The sequence below is a fragment of the Rhodamnia argentea genome, chromosome 9 (assembly GCF_020921035.1).
Source record: "Rhodamnia argentea isolate NSW1041297 chromosome 9, ASM2092103v1, whole genome shotgun sequence".
Lineage (NCBI taxonomy): Eukaryota > Viridiplantae > Streptophyta > Magnoliopsida > Myrtales > Myrtaceae > Rhodamnia > Rhodamnia argentea.
In genome coordinates, this window is record NC_063158.1 from 457,775 (window position 1) to 474,169 (window position 16,395).

At 40.9% G+C, this 16,395-nt stretch overlaps 2 protein-coding genes across 6 annotated transcripts; one reads left to right on the forward strand and one right to left on the reverse strand.

The window, feature by feature from the left end:
* The first annotated feature begins 1,918 nt into the window (after positions 1-1,918).
* LOC115740857 (THO complex subunit 7A-like) lies at positions 1,919-4,467 on the forward strand. Of its 2 annotated transcripts, none has more exons than XM_048285692.1 (3): positions 1,919-2,029; positions 2,753-3,396; positions 4,009-4,467. In XM_048285692.1, exons 2-3 carry the CDS (start codon positions 2,803-2,805, stop codon positions 4,138-4,140), a joined length of 726 nt encoding a protein of 241 aa, XP_048141649.1. In that variant the 5' UTR covers positions 1,919-2,029; positions 2,753-2,802; the 3' UTR covers positions 4,141-4,467. The 2 variants fall into 2 exon arrangements, with proteins under 2 accessions (XP_048141649.1, XP_048141650.1); XM_048285693.1 differs by having other exon boundaries at positions 2,022-2,131; positions 2,754-3,396.
* A 2,681-nt stretch (positions 4,468-7,148) lies between these two features.
* On the reverse strand, positions 7,149-15,764 carry LOC115740830 (nuclear pore complex protein NUP98A). Of its 4 annotated transcripts, none has more exons than XM_030674441.2 (12): positions 15,607-15,764; positions 15,135-15,221; positions 14,184-14,459; positions 11,899-12,591; positions 11,473-11,685; positions 10,772-11,391; positions 10,512-10,599; positions 10,354-10,411; positions 10,012-10,150; positions 9,713-9,829; positions 9,351-9,528; positions 7,149-8,138 (listed from the first exon to the last, which is right to left on the reverse strand). In XM_030674441.2, exons 2-12 carry the CDS (start codon positions 15,151-15,153, stop codon positions 7,444-7,446), a joined length of 3,096 nt encoding a protein of 1,031 aa, XP_030530301.2. In that variant the 5' UTR covers positions 15,154-15,221; positions 15,607-15,764; the 3' UTR covers positions 7,149-7,443. The 4 variants fall into 4 exon arrangements, with proteins under 4 accessions (XP_030530301.2, XP_048140963.1, XP_030530300.2 ...); XM_048285006.1 differs by having other exon boundaries at positions 7,149-8,132; positions 15,478-15,740; XM_030674440.2 differs by having other exon boundaries at positions 15,478-15,740.
* Between the last annotated feature and the right edge of the window lie 631 nt (positions 15,765-16,395).

The following is a 16,395-nucleotide window of genomic DNA, read 5'->3' on the forward strand; positions in this document are numbered from 1 at the left end:
TGGGAGAAAAGTACATCAGAAGTGCCATAACTTTTGTACGGTGTTCACTTGAGTGCCATAACTTTCAAAACGTTCACTTAAGTGTCATAACTTTTAAAAATCGTTCACTTGAGTGCCATGTTGACGTGGCAGCCGGAAAAGCCGATGTGGCAGCTTGAAAAGTTACTGTAGATCCCGGAAAAATTATCGTAGCACGTCGGAAAAGTTACTATAGATGCCGGAAAGGCGACGTGGCACGCCGAAAAGCCGACGTGACACGTCGGAAAAGTTCTCGTAGTACTCAAGTGAACGATTTTGCTCCGACGTAGCACTCAAGTAAACGATTCTTAAAAGTTATGGTACTTAAGTGAATGTTTTGAAAGTTATGGCACTCAAGTGAACGCCGTACACAAGTTATGGCACTTCTAGTGTACTTTTCCTAATATTTGGTTATTGGCATCACTTTCAATGGCAATCAACAACTCCCCCTTGCATTAACCTTTCAAAAAACATCCATCCAATCCTATAACTCTTCTACAACCAGCCAAAAATCCCCATCTGCATGTGTCAGCGAAAACATAAAACCTATCAAACTCAGTCCCACAACTAGGTAATGGCATCCCCACAATCAGACAAGCGGCGACGACGATGAGGAATTGTCAAATGGAAAGGCTTGATTGGTGACCGAGGGTTGAACAACAGAAGGAAGGGCGTCGTCCAAGTGATGGTGCTGTGCGGTACAACGTCATTTTTCAGAGTCTTAGGGACGGCTTCATTTTTGTGATTGAACCGTAAAACGAAACGGTGCCATTTTGGACATGGTGCCTCATTGGATGATGCGGTGTCATTTTTGCAAGTCCACCTGTATGGGTGTTTTTTTAAATATAATATCAACTCATATAAAAATTTTAATTAAAACTGCTACGTATTCATTTTGATCGAAATTTCTCATCGAAAGCACTTAAATGATCGTTTTTTCTCCGATTTGACACTTGAATGATATGGCCGAAATTTTTGGCACTAAGGTAAGCGTCATACACAACTTTTGACACTTCTGGTATACTTCTCCCTTCTATCGGTGTGCCGAAAAAAAAAATTACGATCTTAGGATCTTAGCACAATTTTTCAATTCTGCATCAGGAAAGCACACAACGCGGTTTTGCCGAAATCAACTAAGGGCGATCTAATCTCCAATTGACAAAGTTCTGTTCTTGAGCCTGAACTTTGCCTAGTGATCACTGCTTACTTGGGAGAATGATACAATCAAATGAAAGAGCTAGTCAAATTAACTGCTTGCGCTTTCGTGCGGTATTTATTACCGATGATTGATCAATCTTTTTGGGTTTTTTTTTTTTTTGGATCATTTTAGCTGAAATTATGGAAATTCTTAGAGAATTTAGGTTCCATTTGTTTTGCGAAAATTAAATGATTTGAAAAATATCTCCTTGAGACCACTTGAAATAATTAGTTAATGAATAATACTTTCATTATCGATCGCAATTTTATGTCTAAATATTTTTGTAGACACTAACCCAGTCATCATCAATCCGATTATATGAACTCGCAAACATAGATAACACTCTTTATTAGCCGACATTGGTTTCATGCACTCTTATTAGAAGATTTGACAAATTGCAATGTATGTACTTAAGCTATATCGTCGGGAAAAAATATCATGCTAGTTCCGTTACTAATCCTAGTTTGTTTCGCGAAAAATAAATGATGTGGAAAATATTTTTTAAAAAAATAATCACTCGAATCACTTATAAAAATGAACGGGCGAAACGAACGGAACCTAAGACAATACATGCGAATGTAAATTGAACATTGGGCATGAGACTAAAACTCGTAATTTTCACTAGAAAAAATTAATGCACGTGGGTGTCACGTGTTGATAGTCGTGCTTGACTCAGCTATTTCTTTGGTTAAGGATGTGAATTCGTCCACCGTTTTCATAGTTCGCTATTCAGTCTTGTAAGCGCAGTGGGCTTCTTTATCTCCTTGGTTTGTGCCCGGTCGTCTCAGCTCAGCCGAGTCGAAGGCTCACAGGGTGCGTCTTCGTTCTCTCTGCCTCATTATCAACGAAACCATCCCCTGATTCGAATTTCCTTCATCGTTCGACTGCCTTATTTGTTGGTGAGCGTGTCGCTATGTCAGAGTCTCTTAAGCCCCTTGTCATTATGGTTTTATTTTTTTATTTAATCTACCATTTTTGGTGACTACGAGACGAACGATGAGAGATAATTGATTTGAATTTGAATCCCTTCTCAACCTAGGTTTTCTTTTAAAGCCATTTTTCTGGGTTTGGAAGGTGGGCGGGTTGTGGGGAGGGGTGGATTTGCTCTATGGTGTTGGTTCCGGGAAGATGGCTGGTACAGGAAGATAAAATTTGCTTGGACTCTGTTTTGGGTTAATTGGATTATGCAGTAAAGAGAATATGCTGGAGCTGGAAAATGAAATTTGAATTTGTTTCGGCTTTGTCATAATTGCCCGCTAGATGTTCGTGAAAATTTCTCAAAGAAATTTGACTTGAAAGTTTGAAACTTTCAGCATATTTAGTTGAAGCCAGTTGCGTAAATCAGGATGTTCAAAAAACCTGCCTGTTTCAGTGTCTAGAATATATTTGATACATCGTGCTATCCGAGATGCTGGTTAGTTTGGGTCAAATACTTGCTTGTCTTATGCATGCAACCGTATTTGCATCTATTGTGCGGTTTTGGTTATCAGTAAGGTTACTGCTTGTTGATCATTCCAGATGTTTGTAACAACTGCAGAAACAGTTCTATTTCAGTATTGGATAGCCCATCTGCTTCAGCTGGCTAGATGTCTGCAAAGGGAAGGAAAGTTTCGGGGAGGGGGGAAACGATGGCAGCAAATTATGCATTTGGCCCTCTTGAAGATGATATAATCATTAAGCATAGACTATTAACGCGAACTACAACAACAAGAGGTGAACCGCCGTTGAAGAAACTTCAAAAGAAATTCACCTCCTTTGTCGTAGAAGTTGAGAAGGATGAAGATAACTATGGTGAGTGTGAGAAATTGTCTAGAGCCTTCTTACAGGAGCTTTCTACTTTTGAGATTCCTCTTCTGAAGAGCAAGGCGGTTGTTGGTGCTAACGTCAGAGAGAAGGATAATTTCAATGAGTTGAAAGATGAGATCAACAGGCAGATTCTGCAGGCACAGACTGATATAGAAGAGCTGAAGAAGCAACTTGAGGAGAGTAAGATTGAGAGGAAGCATAAAGAGGAGTGTGAGGCAATTAGAAAGTTGATTGCTATGCAGCCACCAAGATCGGAGACACAGAAGATCATTACAGAGCTGGAGACAGAGATTGCAGCTCTTGAGGCTGAGAATACAGCAAGTTCAAGAATGCTTGAGCTTAGGAGAAAGCAATTTTCCTTGTTATTGCATGTGGTATGTGGCAAATGTTGATATTTGAATCAGCACTTGCTTTTCCTAACTGCTTGACATGATATGTTTAAAAGACTTGTGATAAGCATGATTTAAGACTGTCCTTGTAACTTATCTTGTAGTCAAGCTAGTATCTAGTGCATTGATAGAACTAGTATATAACCATGCGTGTCCTCAGATAACCAGTTTGCTTACAAATTCAACAGAACACAGAGCTCCATATTTATTGTTCCTCTAGCACTCTCACATCTCTCTCTTTGTTATGTACTCTAACCCCATAAACATATGATTGAAGTCTTTGCCAAATTGAGAAGCTCTTATGTTGGAATAATGTGCATCGCAGTTTTGTCTTGAGATATGGTACTATTATTATGTCATTTTTTTCGGCTTTTGGTGGGATTCCTCTGGAGTTGGTCTTACTTTGGCCTAACCTTTATAACAAATTCCTCCGCCAGTGGTCATACCTGCTAGATGCTATTTATTCCTCTAGTATATGACCGTTCTTTCCAACAAATTTAAGATTGTTTCCTCTTACAGATGATTAACTATTCCACTTGGTGAATTCTGCATAAGTATTCATCTTGAACAATTTTCGGTTCCTATGTATATATGTAGGTGGAGGAGCTACAGACTACTTTAGAGGAAGATCAAAAGTATTTGATTGAGGAGATGCGGATTGCCGCAGAAGAACAGAAGAATGGATTGGAGGATGCTAATGGAGGCTCTGAAGCCATGGTGGTTGATTAATGGGTATGTTGTGCTGATGCTGAAAATATAGTTGTGTGTACTCTGCCCATTTTTCTTTTTTAAATGGTGACTTGGATTTATTAGTGTGAAGAAAGACCTTTTGTTCAATGTCAGTCCATTTCTGCGGAGCGAGAAGGTTAGGATTCAACGCCACAGCTTCTCATTCAATTCTTCTTTTCATGTTTTGCCAGGTTGCTTTACATGGCCATGTTGCAATGGCTTGAAATGCAAGATGTCCACATTTTGTTGTAGACCCTTGAATCTACTGCTGGTTTTATCTGAGTTAAAATACGTGTAAGCATTATGAGGTGATCATCATTGATTGAAGAAAGATCTTGCAAATGCCTTTGTTTCAGACACTTGTTTGCCTTAAATCGCCTTTTTTGAGAGGAACGCCTTGTGTGTACCCTTCATGCTGCGAATCTGTTGTGGGTGCAGAATCAGATCATATCAGTTTCTTGGTCAAGAACATCAACGAACTTATCAAAAAATGCAGTGACTGATGATAAATCCTGTAGTAAAGGTGATGATTGACCTCAATTTTTTTCTTTTTTCCCATTTTTGGTATAACGAACATGGATAAGCATTCCTATCTCTATGAATGCATTTCATAGAGGATACAACCGTTGCTTATTTCACTTTTCACATAAAATTCCACCTTTCCTTGATAAACGCATCTAATAGATCAATAACTGCAACCCATTGAGTTTCTCTGTAATCCATACAGGTTCATATGACCATACAGGTTCATATGACAAACGTGGAGCTGGATTTTCTTTTTGCTTGATTGGATTTTAGGACCCAAGAGTTCCACGATCCTTCTATGTCTTTCTAACGGAGCATGGAATTTTCCCATATGATATTTTGTCGGTCCAAATCCAAGGTGACAATCGAAAAAAGAAAAATTGCATTGGAGAAAACACAAAGAAGCGTGTTTTCTTGACCGAGATCCAATACATGTCTTGCTCTCTCTCAATTTTTTTTTTTTTTTTTTTGGTTCCGTATGTTGCTCTCAAGAGTGAGTTCAAACAGGAATTTCCCATAAGCCGAAGCTCCCAAGGGAAAAGGAGGGCCACGACGGTGCGAGATTGTATGCTTTGGTTTGGGATTTGTGTACAATCACAAAGAGTATTTCTCAAGTCTTTCTTGAGGAACAAATTCCTCCAATTAATGAAACGAGAACGATGTGCGCATGCTCGAAACGAGGCGGAGGCCTTCCATCACTGGTCTGATGTCCGGCACAATTTTATTCGTTCAGAATCATGTTTCTGGCATCACTCAGTCTCGATGCTTTGGGTTTGGTGTTCAGGCTTCCTCAAGCACCAATCCGAGGCACAAGCGAACTAGAAATTCAAGAATTTTTTAACTAGTTGAATCGCATGAACAATTGGGATACGTCCGATAGATTTACTCCATCATGGAATGTAAAGCAAATTCGCAGTTAATTAAGCGAGTCAACACATCTGGCATGTCAAGATCATTTCTCGGAGGAACTTGGATCCTTTTGTTGGGTGGATTGACGATGGTCAAGAACAATTTTCTCATTCCTCGTTTTTGGGCGGTGATTTAGAAAATTAGCAAATGAAATATGTTTTCATTATCAATGAATGTTTATACTTAAGTTATGGAAAAAATGGTTCTCACTAGTAAAAAATCGAATGTCATCTCTTGACTAGATTTGAATTTGAATCGAGACAACACCTTTGACTCGAGTCATCAGACGGAATATTTCATTTGTTGTAACACACTCTAAGCAGCTTGAGTCAGGACTTTAGAGCTTGGACCCAAGTCCCCAACCTTTAAACCCCAGACCGCAATGCCCAACATTGACTCCAGTCCATAACTGTTGGGCCCGTCAACCTGTGATCGAACCCATCCGACTTGTCTCCGACGATCGGGATAGGATGCCTCGACCTGTGACATCAACGGCCCAACCCAAGGGCCTGACCCGATACCTTAGTGGCCCGACCCAACCACCAAAACTAAGATCGCAGCCACTGAACTCAAGTCTCGCCGCCCCCGACATAGACATCTAGATTACCGACACATGAGCTCGGGTCGTTGTGCCGTACACGGGAACCTGGTGTCACTGCCCAAGCTTTATTATCACTTCGGCGCCCGCTTGCTTCTAGGCTAGGGATATTGGTATAAGAATGTAATTTTCTTCGATAGAGATCAATGAAGTATGTTAAGGAGTGCTCTGGGACACTTCTTATACATTTAAATAAAGATTTTTTGTTATTTCCATATCATATTGATCGTGTTATAGCTCTATTTGATATGATTAACAGGTTCCCGAGAATTTTTATTAGCACTAACCTTTTTATGATTTAATTTTAGCAACATGCCATTTTTAAGCATAGAGAATAATATCACATCGCCCAAGAACAGCAAACGCTTAAAATGCTTTATCGGGCCACAACCAAGACAACTCTACTCGTTAAGCCCCCCTTCCTCGAGTCCTTCTGTATTCTTACACAATCCTTGTACCGGTGAGCTGAATGCACGAGTGGCTCGTTCGCGTTCATTCTCCATTGGCCCTCCTATTTACTTGCTGCATGAGAAACCGCCTAGCACACAAGCATTGTACCCTAGAGCCGGCTATCATACCCCATCGCAAACCAGTGACAAGTTTGGACACCGACGCGAGACACTGGAGTTGGGACCCAATGCCCGGATGCCGAATCCAACTCCAGAAGGTACTTGACAGCTGGACTCGAACTCCCCAACACTCAGACTCGAATTCCCCCCGAACTCAGGGGTCCGGATTGAGGCCTGGAAGGACCTGAAACAGGACCCCCAGTGCCCAAACTCAGGACCTCCAACCTGGAATCGAGACCATGACAGCCAGACTCGTATCATTAACAGCCAGACCCGGCTCACCATCGATGGGGCATGAGCCCTTCCTCTCAAAAATCCCTTTCTGTTCAGGACGCAGTCCAATTACAGACGGCACCACCCAGTCGGAAAAAGAAAAAGGAAAAAAAAAATTAGAGGTATGGCCAAAGTGACCATGAAGCATGCGAAATTATCTCCATTCTCGTACAATTTCGTAAATACACGTTCTTTTCCACAAATCTTTTATGGCACCAGCCCAAAATACAGTTTCAAGTCATAAAGAAAGAAACAGAAAACTACAGAGGATTGGGAAAGATATCGGATACCAGCAGAAAACAAGCAAAATATAGACTACAAAGCCCAACGAAACACCATTCAAAACATCATGCTGGTGCTGTACAAAACCCAAAACTGCTTCCCACAAGATCCAAAATTACAATATCTCAACCGTCCATTTTTCTTAGATCAGGTCTCAGAGGCAGCAGATACATTCCAATCATCAAATTCATCTTCAAGCTTGTACTTACTGAAGTGGCTGACCTTAAACTTCCACACTCCCTTGACAGGGTCATACGACACAAACTCAGCACCTTGATCCTCGGCCTTCTTCTTGAGCAGTTCCTTGTACTTCTCTGTTTTAGGCCCTTCTGTCCACTGTTGTCCAGTCTTCTTGTCGGAACACTTGATGTTAAGAAGTGTCACTTCAGCTGGCTTATTGAGACCTTGTCCAATAGGAGGTTTCTTGTTGTCATCCAAGTAAACAATCACCTCTCGGTTGTTAAACTGGACAATGGCTTCAAGATCAAGCCGTCGAACATCAGTCTCACCCATGAACTTGATACTTCCATAACCATGCCGCCCCACGACAAAGTCCTTGACACGGCGGCAGAAACCTGGCTCAGCCCTTTCCTTGGCAGCCAGCTCTTGGATTCGAGGTTCAGTGTAGTAATCAGAGTGACGAAGCTTGGGCATTAGTGCCTCAATGTCTGCACCATGCTCATACGCTATTGCAGCCTCACCAGCCCTGTGTCCATTGAGCGTCATCGAGGAGTCACCTTTCTGAACAGAGTGATCATCATGGACTCCATTTGATTTGTGGCTGCCTCTAATATGATCTGTTTGATCCTTCACACGACCGTTTTCATCTGGACCTCCTGTTGCTAGTTGGAAATAATAATTAAGTTAATCATGCAAGATCTTCGGATCTACAGTATAAATCATGTTGGTTTACATACTTCACGTCGTCTAATGAAACCAATTCTGCATATTTGCAAAACAGTAACATCCCTGTTATTGGAGTCGCCTTCGGGGAGACTACTTTGTCGTCCCGAATTACACTAAAGATCGTTAGAGAAAGTAGTATCAAACACAAACATGTCGGCTTTGTCAGGAGAAGCTTTTCATTACCAACAGGATAATATGTTAGGAGAAGCTTTTTGTCCCAATTATACCAGCCTAGTACCAAAAAAACCCTCAAACCTTAGCATATGTCCCAATTATATCCTTTTTTTTTTTTTTTTGGATCTCCTAAAAAACCTCCAACCGATACTTTTGTCCCAATTCTATCATCGTTAGCCTTCCGTCCATAATCACCATTAGTTAATCCTATGTGGCATTTTCATGTAGTTAATAAATTACACCTCGGTAAAGCTGACATGAAAAAACTCCCGAACTTATCTTCTGTAGTTTGTTTCCCCTACATATTGCCGGGAGATATAAAGTCACTCAATACGGCACGTTTCATATCCTTTTCGATACTTAGCAGCCCAAAAAAATGGTTAGACATGGAGATATTTGGACTAACAATCTAAAACCCTGTCGTCCCCGAAACCTACTGTTTCTAAATTTCGAAGATTTATTGGTAAGTTCAGCGATAAAACTCGAGCCACGTAGGATTAACTAATGGTGATTATGGACGGAAGACAGACGGTGGTAGAATTGGGATAAAAGCAAAAGTTGAGGATTTTTTTATGAGACAAAAAATTTTGGATATAATTGGAAAAGATGCTAAAGTTGAAGGTTTTTTTTTGTATTAGACCGGTAGAATTGGGACAAAAATAAAAGTTGGAGGTTTTTTATGAGACAAAAAAAAATTTGGATATAATTATCACAAATGTTAAAGTTAGATTTTTTTTTGGGGGGTATTAGGCCCTATTTAATCATATATAAACGTGTTAGTTCTTGTCAGAAATTAAATCATTTTGGAAGAGATATATAAAATCACTTTGTGAAGCACAAGAGGATGAAAAAGCAAATCATAACTGAGCATCTTATGATGAAAATGAGATGTCATCAAAAGCAACAAAAATCACCAGTTATCATTCGTCGAAGTTACAGAAATATACAGCAAGACCAAGACATAAGAACCTCACCGTTTTCCTGCCTGGGTCCAGATGTGTCCTTCAATGGAGATGGTTTCTCTGTGCGAGTTCTTGAAGGCCACTGCTCAGATGGACGGATAACCAGAGCCCTCGGATTTTCCCGAGGAATGAAAAGAGCATCAGCCTTTGGTGTGCTAGGTGTTTCTTCATCCTCACTAAAAAAGGGAACCTGGAATGGCAATACAAAAGTGAGGTTTTGATCATAGCACATCAGAAAAGAGTTATTGAGCAGAAAATGCATATTCCCAGTACTCTCTGGCCAAAGGGAGAACAGCTCTGATATTGTCCCATCACTAGATCAATGTTCTAGAATATGCAACAAGTATAGCACACATAAGTAAATCCATTTTCACCTTTGGCGCATCACTCTTAGGGTGGTATTTCCTTACAGGCAACCTAATCCGCCTTTGTGACAAATGTCGGGATGTTAATAAAGAGGATATACGGACAGAAGCAGGTTTTTCCACCACCTAGACAACAGGATTTAAAAGATTAATCAGTTTCTACACGGCACAAGCTTACCCAAAAAAAAAAAGCGCAAAATTAGCAACCAAATGGAAAGTAGTCTTCCATTTTGGAGAAACAAACGAAGAAATTCAAACAGGTGAACAAGCTTGTAATCGTCTCATGTAGCAAGATCATCTTCACTTACTGGCATGCTGGAAATTCCGTACTGAATAGAAGAACTAGTCCCAGTTCGACCAATTGATACTTGAGGCATGGCAGGAAGGGTTCCGAATGGATTAGTGACAGGAACTGGTTGCATTACGGCAGGGGTTAGGTTGGCCGACCTGTTGAGCATGGGCATGGCATCATTAATTAATTGCACAGTGCAAAATTCTCTCTTTACTGGCCAGTGAAGAGTAGTAAGCAAGCAACAAAAGAGTGAAAAGATAATACAACTAATATTAAAACACAGCTAGCGCCAAATTGGGTGAGGCAGACCCAATGCAGTTATACAAATAAAGCATGAGCATGGTGCAAAAGGACGCACAGATTTCCGAGATTGCTCTGGCCAAATATATTTTGGCTACCAAAACCACTGGTACCAGCTGACACCACAGAAAGAAATAAAATCAGCATAATAGACATACAAATTCATTTATTGACACCAAAAGAAAAGACACAGATAATTTAATAAACTCAAGTAACCTGTTTGTGTCTGACCCAAGTTGCCAAAACTAAAAGGACCGGTTGTTTGGGCGGGTTGAGATGGTTGAAAGGGAGTCGAGAAGGAGGGCTGCAGATACAACATCACATGTGATTAAAAGAGAAGAAGTAAAACTGTGTTAACTAAATATAGTATCAAAAGGAGGAGAAGAACTTAACAATTATACAAGAAGAAATAAAACTGCAAAAAGCAGAAACTACACATATGATGCTGCAATAAATTTTCATCAAAATCAACTTACAGTTATCTGACTGAATCCAGCTGGAGTTGTAGAAGGATGAAGAGAAGTACTTGGGAACATACTTCCCCCAAACCCACTAGCAGGCGTGCTGAACATGTTTGTTTGACCTAAGGAAGGAGTGGTTGTCTGACCAAAAGGAGATGGAGTCTGTCCAAAGAGAGGCGTGGTCTGTCCAAAAGTAGAAGTGCTCTGTCCAAAGGCAGAGCCAGCCTGGCCAAAGGATGGCGTAGTAGATGAATATAATGGGGAGGACTGAGAGGTAAAACCAGAGCCAAACGGAGTGCTCCCCATAGTTGGAGAACTAAAAAATGCTGGTGATGAACTGAAAGCAGAAGGGCCTGATGTAGAAAAAATGGATGGAGATGAACTGGCACCAAATGCAGGAGTTGTAGTTGATCCAAACAAGGAAGGTGCAGTTGACGCAGTTGAAGAACCAAAAAGTGAATTGCTAGGTGTACCCGAGGATCCAAACCCAGTACCGCTGAAGGGTTTAGAAGCAAAAGGATTGGAGGTTGTGTTGGAAGGAAAAGGAGATGATTGACTAAATGCCGGCGAAGGAGTTGAAGAAGGTGCGCCGAAGCCAATAGGACCAGCAGATTGACCAGCAGGATTTGGTCCACCTGAAAATTATGCCAGGTTAGCATACAGTCAATACGGCTAAAGCCAAAACTTATACAGAAAGAACAATATGAGGGCTGCACCTTTATCTCCTGCTTGATAATCCTCCCATCTAAGCTCCTCATGGCTCTTATCAACATATACGGGCATTGCCGATATTGACTCTAGCTTACCAGCTGATTGAGCCCCACTACTCTCAGCCTCAGTTGTCGGTGTGTAAGGAGAAACTCTACTTCCCCCACGCTGACCTCCAAAAGTTGATTGCCCAATTCCAAAAGGTGTTGTGGCCTGGGCACCTGCATGACAAGTAATGTGAGAAGACCAAATTCTTATAATGAGCCAGTACACTGCAGTAAAATTTTATTCATAAGCTATAATAGCAAGCTGTGACACAATATCTGGTAAACCAGCCTTTTTTCAGGCAGGCTTGATATTCAAGGTGGGTAATGGGAAGACAATAGTATCCAAAACATTCGTGAAGCAAAATCAACTCATTTTACAAGACTCACCAATCTGGGATCCAAAAGGGGGTGACGTAGTTCCAAATGGATTGCCACCAAATGCAGAGGTTGATTGGCCAAAAGCAGAAGAAGTGCCAAAACTAAAGGATGGACTACTAGAAGACCCAAAAGCAGGTGTACTTGAGGCACCAAAAGCTGGAGTACTTGAAGCACCAAAAGCTGGAGTACTGGAAGCACCAAAGGCTGGGGTACTTGGAGCACCAAAAGCCGGGGTATTTGATGCACCAAAAGCAGTGGTACTTGAAGCGCCAAATAAAGGAGTATTAGATGCGCCAAATGCAGGGTTACTAGAAGGTCCAAAAAGTGGGGTACTGGAAGTCCCAAAAGCTCCCCCAGTACCAAACCCTGGGGCGGTTGATGAGCCAAATGCAGTCCCTGTGCTACCAAATGTAGTGGTAGTTGAACCAAAGGCAGGGGTGCTTGTAGCACCAAAGGCAGGAGTGCTTGCTTGTCCAAAGGCAGAAGCAGTAGCTCCAAATGGAGGGGTACTAGCAGAACCAAAGGGTGGAGTGCTTGTACTGCCAAATGCTGACTGACTTGATGCGCCAAAGGCGGGGGAGGAACCAAAAGCATTGCTCCCAAATGCTGGCTGTGATGGCTGACTTGTGCTTCCAAAAGGACTCGTTTGAGGCGTCGAACCAAACCCACTAAAAGTAGGCTTTTGTCCAAAAGGAGAAGATCCTGTTAAAAAAGATGACTATTATTTCTCAGCTTGTAAGCCAGAAAAATGGAGAAACAACTGCATTTGAACAATGGAAAGAAAAAGGATCCAAATTTGACTACTGGTTCAGTAAGGACTATGACTCTTGAAGTACACAATAGCCAGGTGACTGAGTATTGGAATAAGACCAAAGAAAAGAGAATTGTGACTAAAATGCAAACTTCCAGTAAGGAAGAACAGAAGGATTATCAATTGGGAAGTAGACATTGATTGAATGAACCAGCTAAAGTACTATAGATCCCTCTGCAATCAATGCCACTTGCGATAACTAGCATCAGCAAACAGTAGGCAAGGTGCATGTGAAGCAGGCAGTGGAAACTAAATTCAAATTTATTTTCGTTAAGCTCAAGGCTAGCTACGGTTAGTTGCTCATCTATTCTAGAGATGAATTATCGTGAAAAAGTAACACAATCAGATTCGACATTCCCATTTAGACAAACTGTCCAGTACTCACATTGGAGAAAAGGAAAACAAATCCATCTACAAATAATTTGCAATAGTCCAATTCTGACAACTCAACATTCTTCAAGGCAAAGCTTCGAAAAGAACCTTATGCTTCAATAAAAAAATCAATAAGCATTTCTTGCTCTTGAACACATTTAGGATTAACATTGTTCAATACTTTGCAAGCTTGAAGCGCTCATTTGTACTGAACAAATTCTCTCCTTTTTGACTGATTTCCAACTTCCATGAAAGCATTAGCTAACATGGAGTTTGTACATTCCACATTGGGAATTTTTTTACCACTGCTTGAACAATCACTTTTTTAACTTTTGATCAAATGTCGTCACAACACAAATGAACATGAGAAAAGGTAGTTCAAAGCGCATCATATAACAAACATGAGAAACGGAAGTCATTTGGTAGGAGATATTTAGTGGGAATGACACAAATGGAAACTGTTCAACTTGCGTCTGAGGACCAGAACCTATAAATCTTGTCACATTCAGCGGGTTTAGCTATACATTTGCACCATCGTCCCATGCATCTAAGAATTTCGATCCTCATATCACTATATGTATGGCCACGTTTCAGGGGAATCACGAAAGCAAAAACCACATGCCCAAATCATCTTGGACAAGTTCTCATCATGATTGCGCTCATTTCACGCATAGGTACATAAGAAACACGCCTTCCCTCCTTAGACCCTTGAGTTTCCTTGAGCTTATGTGGCATTTTGCATTCCAAGAAGATCCTATGCACTTTAAATTTAAAAAATACAGCTGATTCAAATATGGCATCTCCAAACCCCTAGTGCACCTTTCTACAAAAGAAACATAATCTAAGGTCCTTGCATTTTGGCTTCTGCTGCACTTGAATAGAAGACCAACAACTATCACTTGCCTCTCAATTTTCCAAGCAAAAAAAGAAAAGAAAGGAAAGTTATAGGATAAAATTCGACATACTCTTCAACTTGTCCCATAGCTATCAAAATCCAAATACAAATATTCTTCCCATATCAAAGAAACAATGAGCGCCCTATCAAATGCCTATGTGTAAGTTCACTTTCAGAGATTCCTCATGATCAGGAGGGAAATAACTGATCACTTACCACCAAAAGCTGAGGAAGAGCTTCCAAAAGTGGGTGTTGAAGTTCCAAAAGATGGTGAAGATGAAGCACCAAAGGCAGTCGCAGTAGAAAAATTAGAAGAGGGTTGAGAAGCACCAAAAACCCCAGTTGAAGTTCCACCGAACATGGAGCTCCCCGTTTGAGTGCCAAAAGGGTTTGGGCTCCCAAAAGGTTTTGGGGCAAAAGGATTTGTTGGGTTACTTGCCTGCCCAAAGACTGATTGGGACCCAAAAGGACTGCTAGATGATTGCCCAAAAGCTGCAAAAAACATTCCAAATTAACATAAACAAAGAAGGTGACAGTAAAAGTAACACTTAAAACAAGACAAGCACATAATCCTTGTAGCTAAAGATGAGAGAAAATCCAGATCCAAATCTACCAACCGATACTAAAAAGTAGCATTTATGTAAAGAAACAGATACACATGGCCGAATAATAACAAGCAACAGACATTCAATGCTCTAGAAGAAGTATCTGACAATGCTATCTCAACAAGTAGGATTTTCATGTGTCCAGCGAGAAGTCATAGCAAATAAAATAGCACTGTCGCAACGATATGCTAAAGATGAATTGGATTAACCGAGAAAAGTTCATTTCGATCAAAAATAAAAATGAAAATAACTGAGGAAAGTTTATGAAGAAAAAAGAGGTAAACACGCTGCTGGATACTCGAGGCATACATAAGAGAAAAGCACTTCAAAAAATTCATCAGACAACAAAAGGTTGGAAATCGGCAATATGTAAGTTAAGGAAAATGTCATAATCCATCACGCAAGGGAACTTTCACGAAACACAAACTGACGAAAAATCCATAAAAAAAAAGAAGGCAGCACCATCGCAGGGAATAGGCATTGGCAACAAACAAAAGATTCAATAGTTCAATCAAGCAAGCCACCCTGCTGAAGAGACTAAAAATCTAGAGAAAATACTCACGGCTAGTTCCGCCAAACATCCTTGCTGTTATTCTCTAAACCGAACAACGCATAAGAACTTCAGGAATCCCCCAAGCCGGATCAGAAGCTGCAACATCATTCCGAAGAATCAGCAACCACAGAGACTACGAATTTTGGCCTACATATTCGCAACGACCACAGACTAGAGATTCTATAGCTACGTACGCAAAGCTAATCTTTAATGCCAATGCAGCAAAATAACAGCTGAGGCTGACACTAACGGAGCCTTCAGCACATCAACCCAACCGCCTACTCAACCTAGGAACACAGACCAGGAAGCAAAGAACGGCGACGAAGAATAGGGAATCGAAACCGGACGGCGCCAATCCTCGCGCGGGGAACGAGTGCGTTTCGGCGCCGATGAAGCTAGGGTTCATAACAACAAAAAGCAAATCGTCGGAAGCGACGAGAGGCGGGCGGAAGCGGGACGGCGAATTAGGGTTTCAGAGTACCTCGATCCGAGCTGGTGCAGTGTGGAAGGCGGAGAGAGACGGAGCGAGGCCTCGGAGCATCCAAAGGCAAAAGGACGGAGACGAGGAGTGAAGAGCGGAGCGGGAGGGGAGGGGAGGGGAGTGCGGGGATGGATCGTCTGCGTGAGAATGAACGGAAACTGGGAGATTAATAAGCGCGTGGTGCGACGATCCCTCGCTTGGCGCGTGGTCCAGAAGATGGGGATAAGTGAGAGCCTTCTTTCTGTTATAGATGTCGTGCAAATTACCTATTCCTATTTCTATTTGGGACATCGATTCCAAACTTGATGACAAATCAAAAGATATTTCCACAGAAAAATTCCGACAAATTATGTAGGTTGTCGTACTGAAAAATTAATTATTTTTATTCTTTATTCTCTTAAATACTCCTTAGTCCGTGCATAATATATGAAACAATTATACGAAGAAGTATATCTGTAGAACAACAAATGCATCCATCGAATAATAACCTTCTGAATAATAGCCTTTGTTGATCTAAAAAATAATCGAAATGGAAACTATAAAAAGAGAGAGAGAGAACTACTGGAAAAAGGAAAACTACTGGAAATTTTTGTAATTGTTTCCACTCTTTCCCTATATATATATGGCCAAGTCATTTATGCCACAATGCATAAGATTGTAAGTCTTTTGAAATCAAATATTTTTAGCTGTATAAGTGACGTATATACCTTTGGGAGTTAAACACAATCTGTACAATCCATTGGATATATTGCAGCACCCAACCTTATTTGACTTAAAAACCACGAAAAC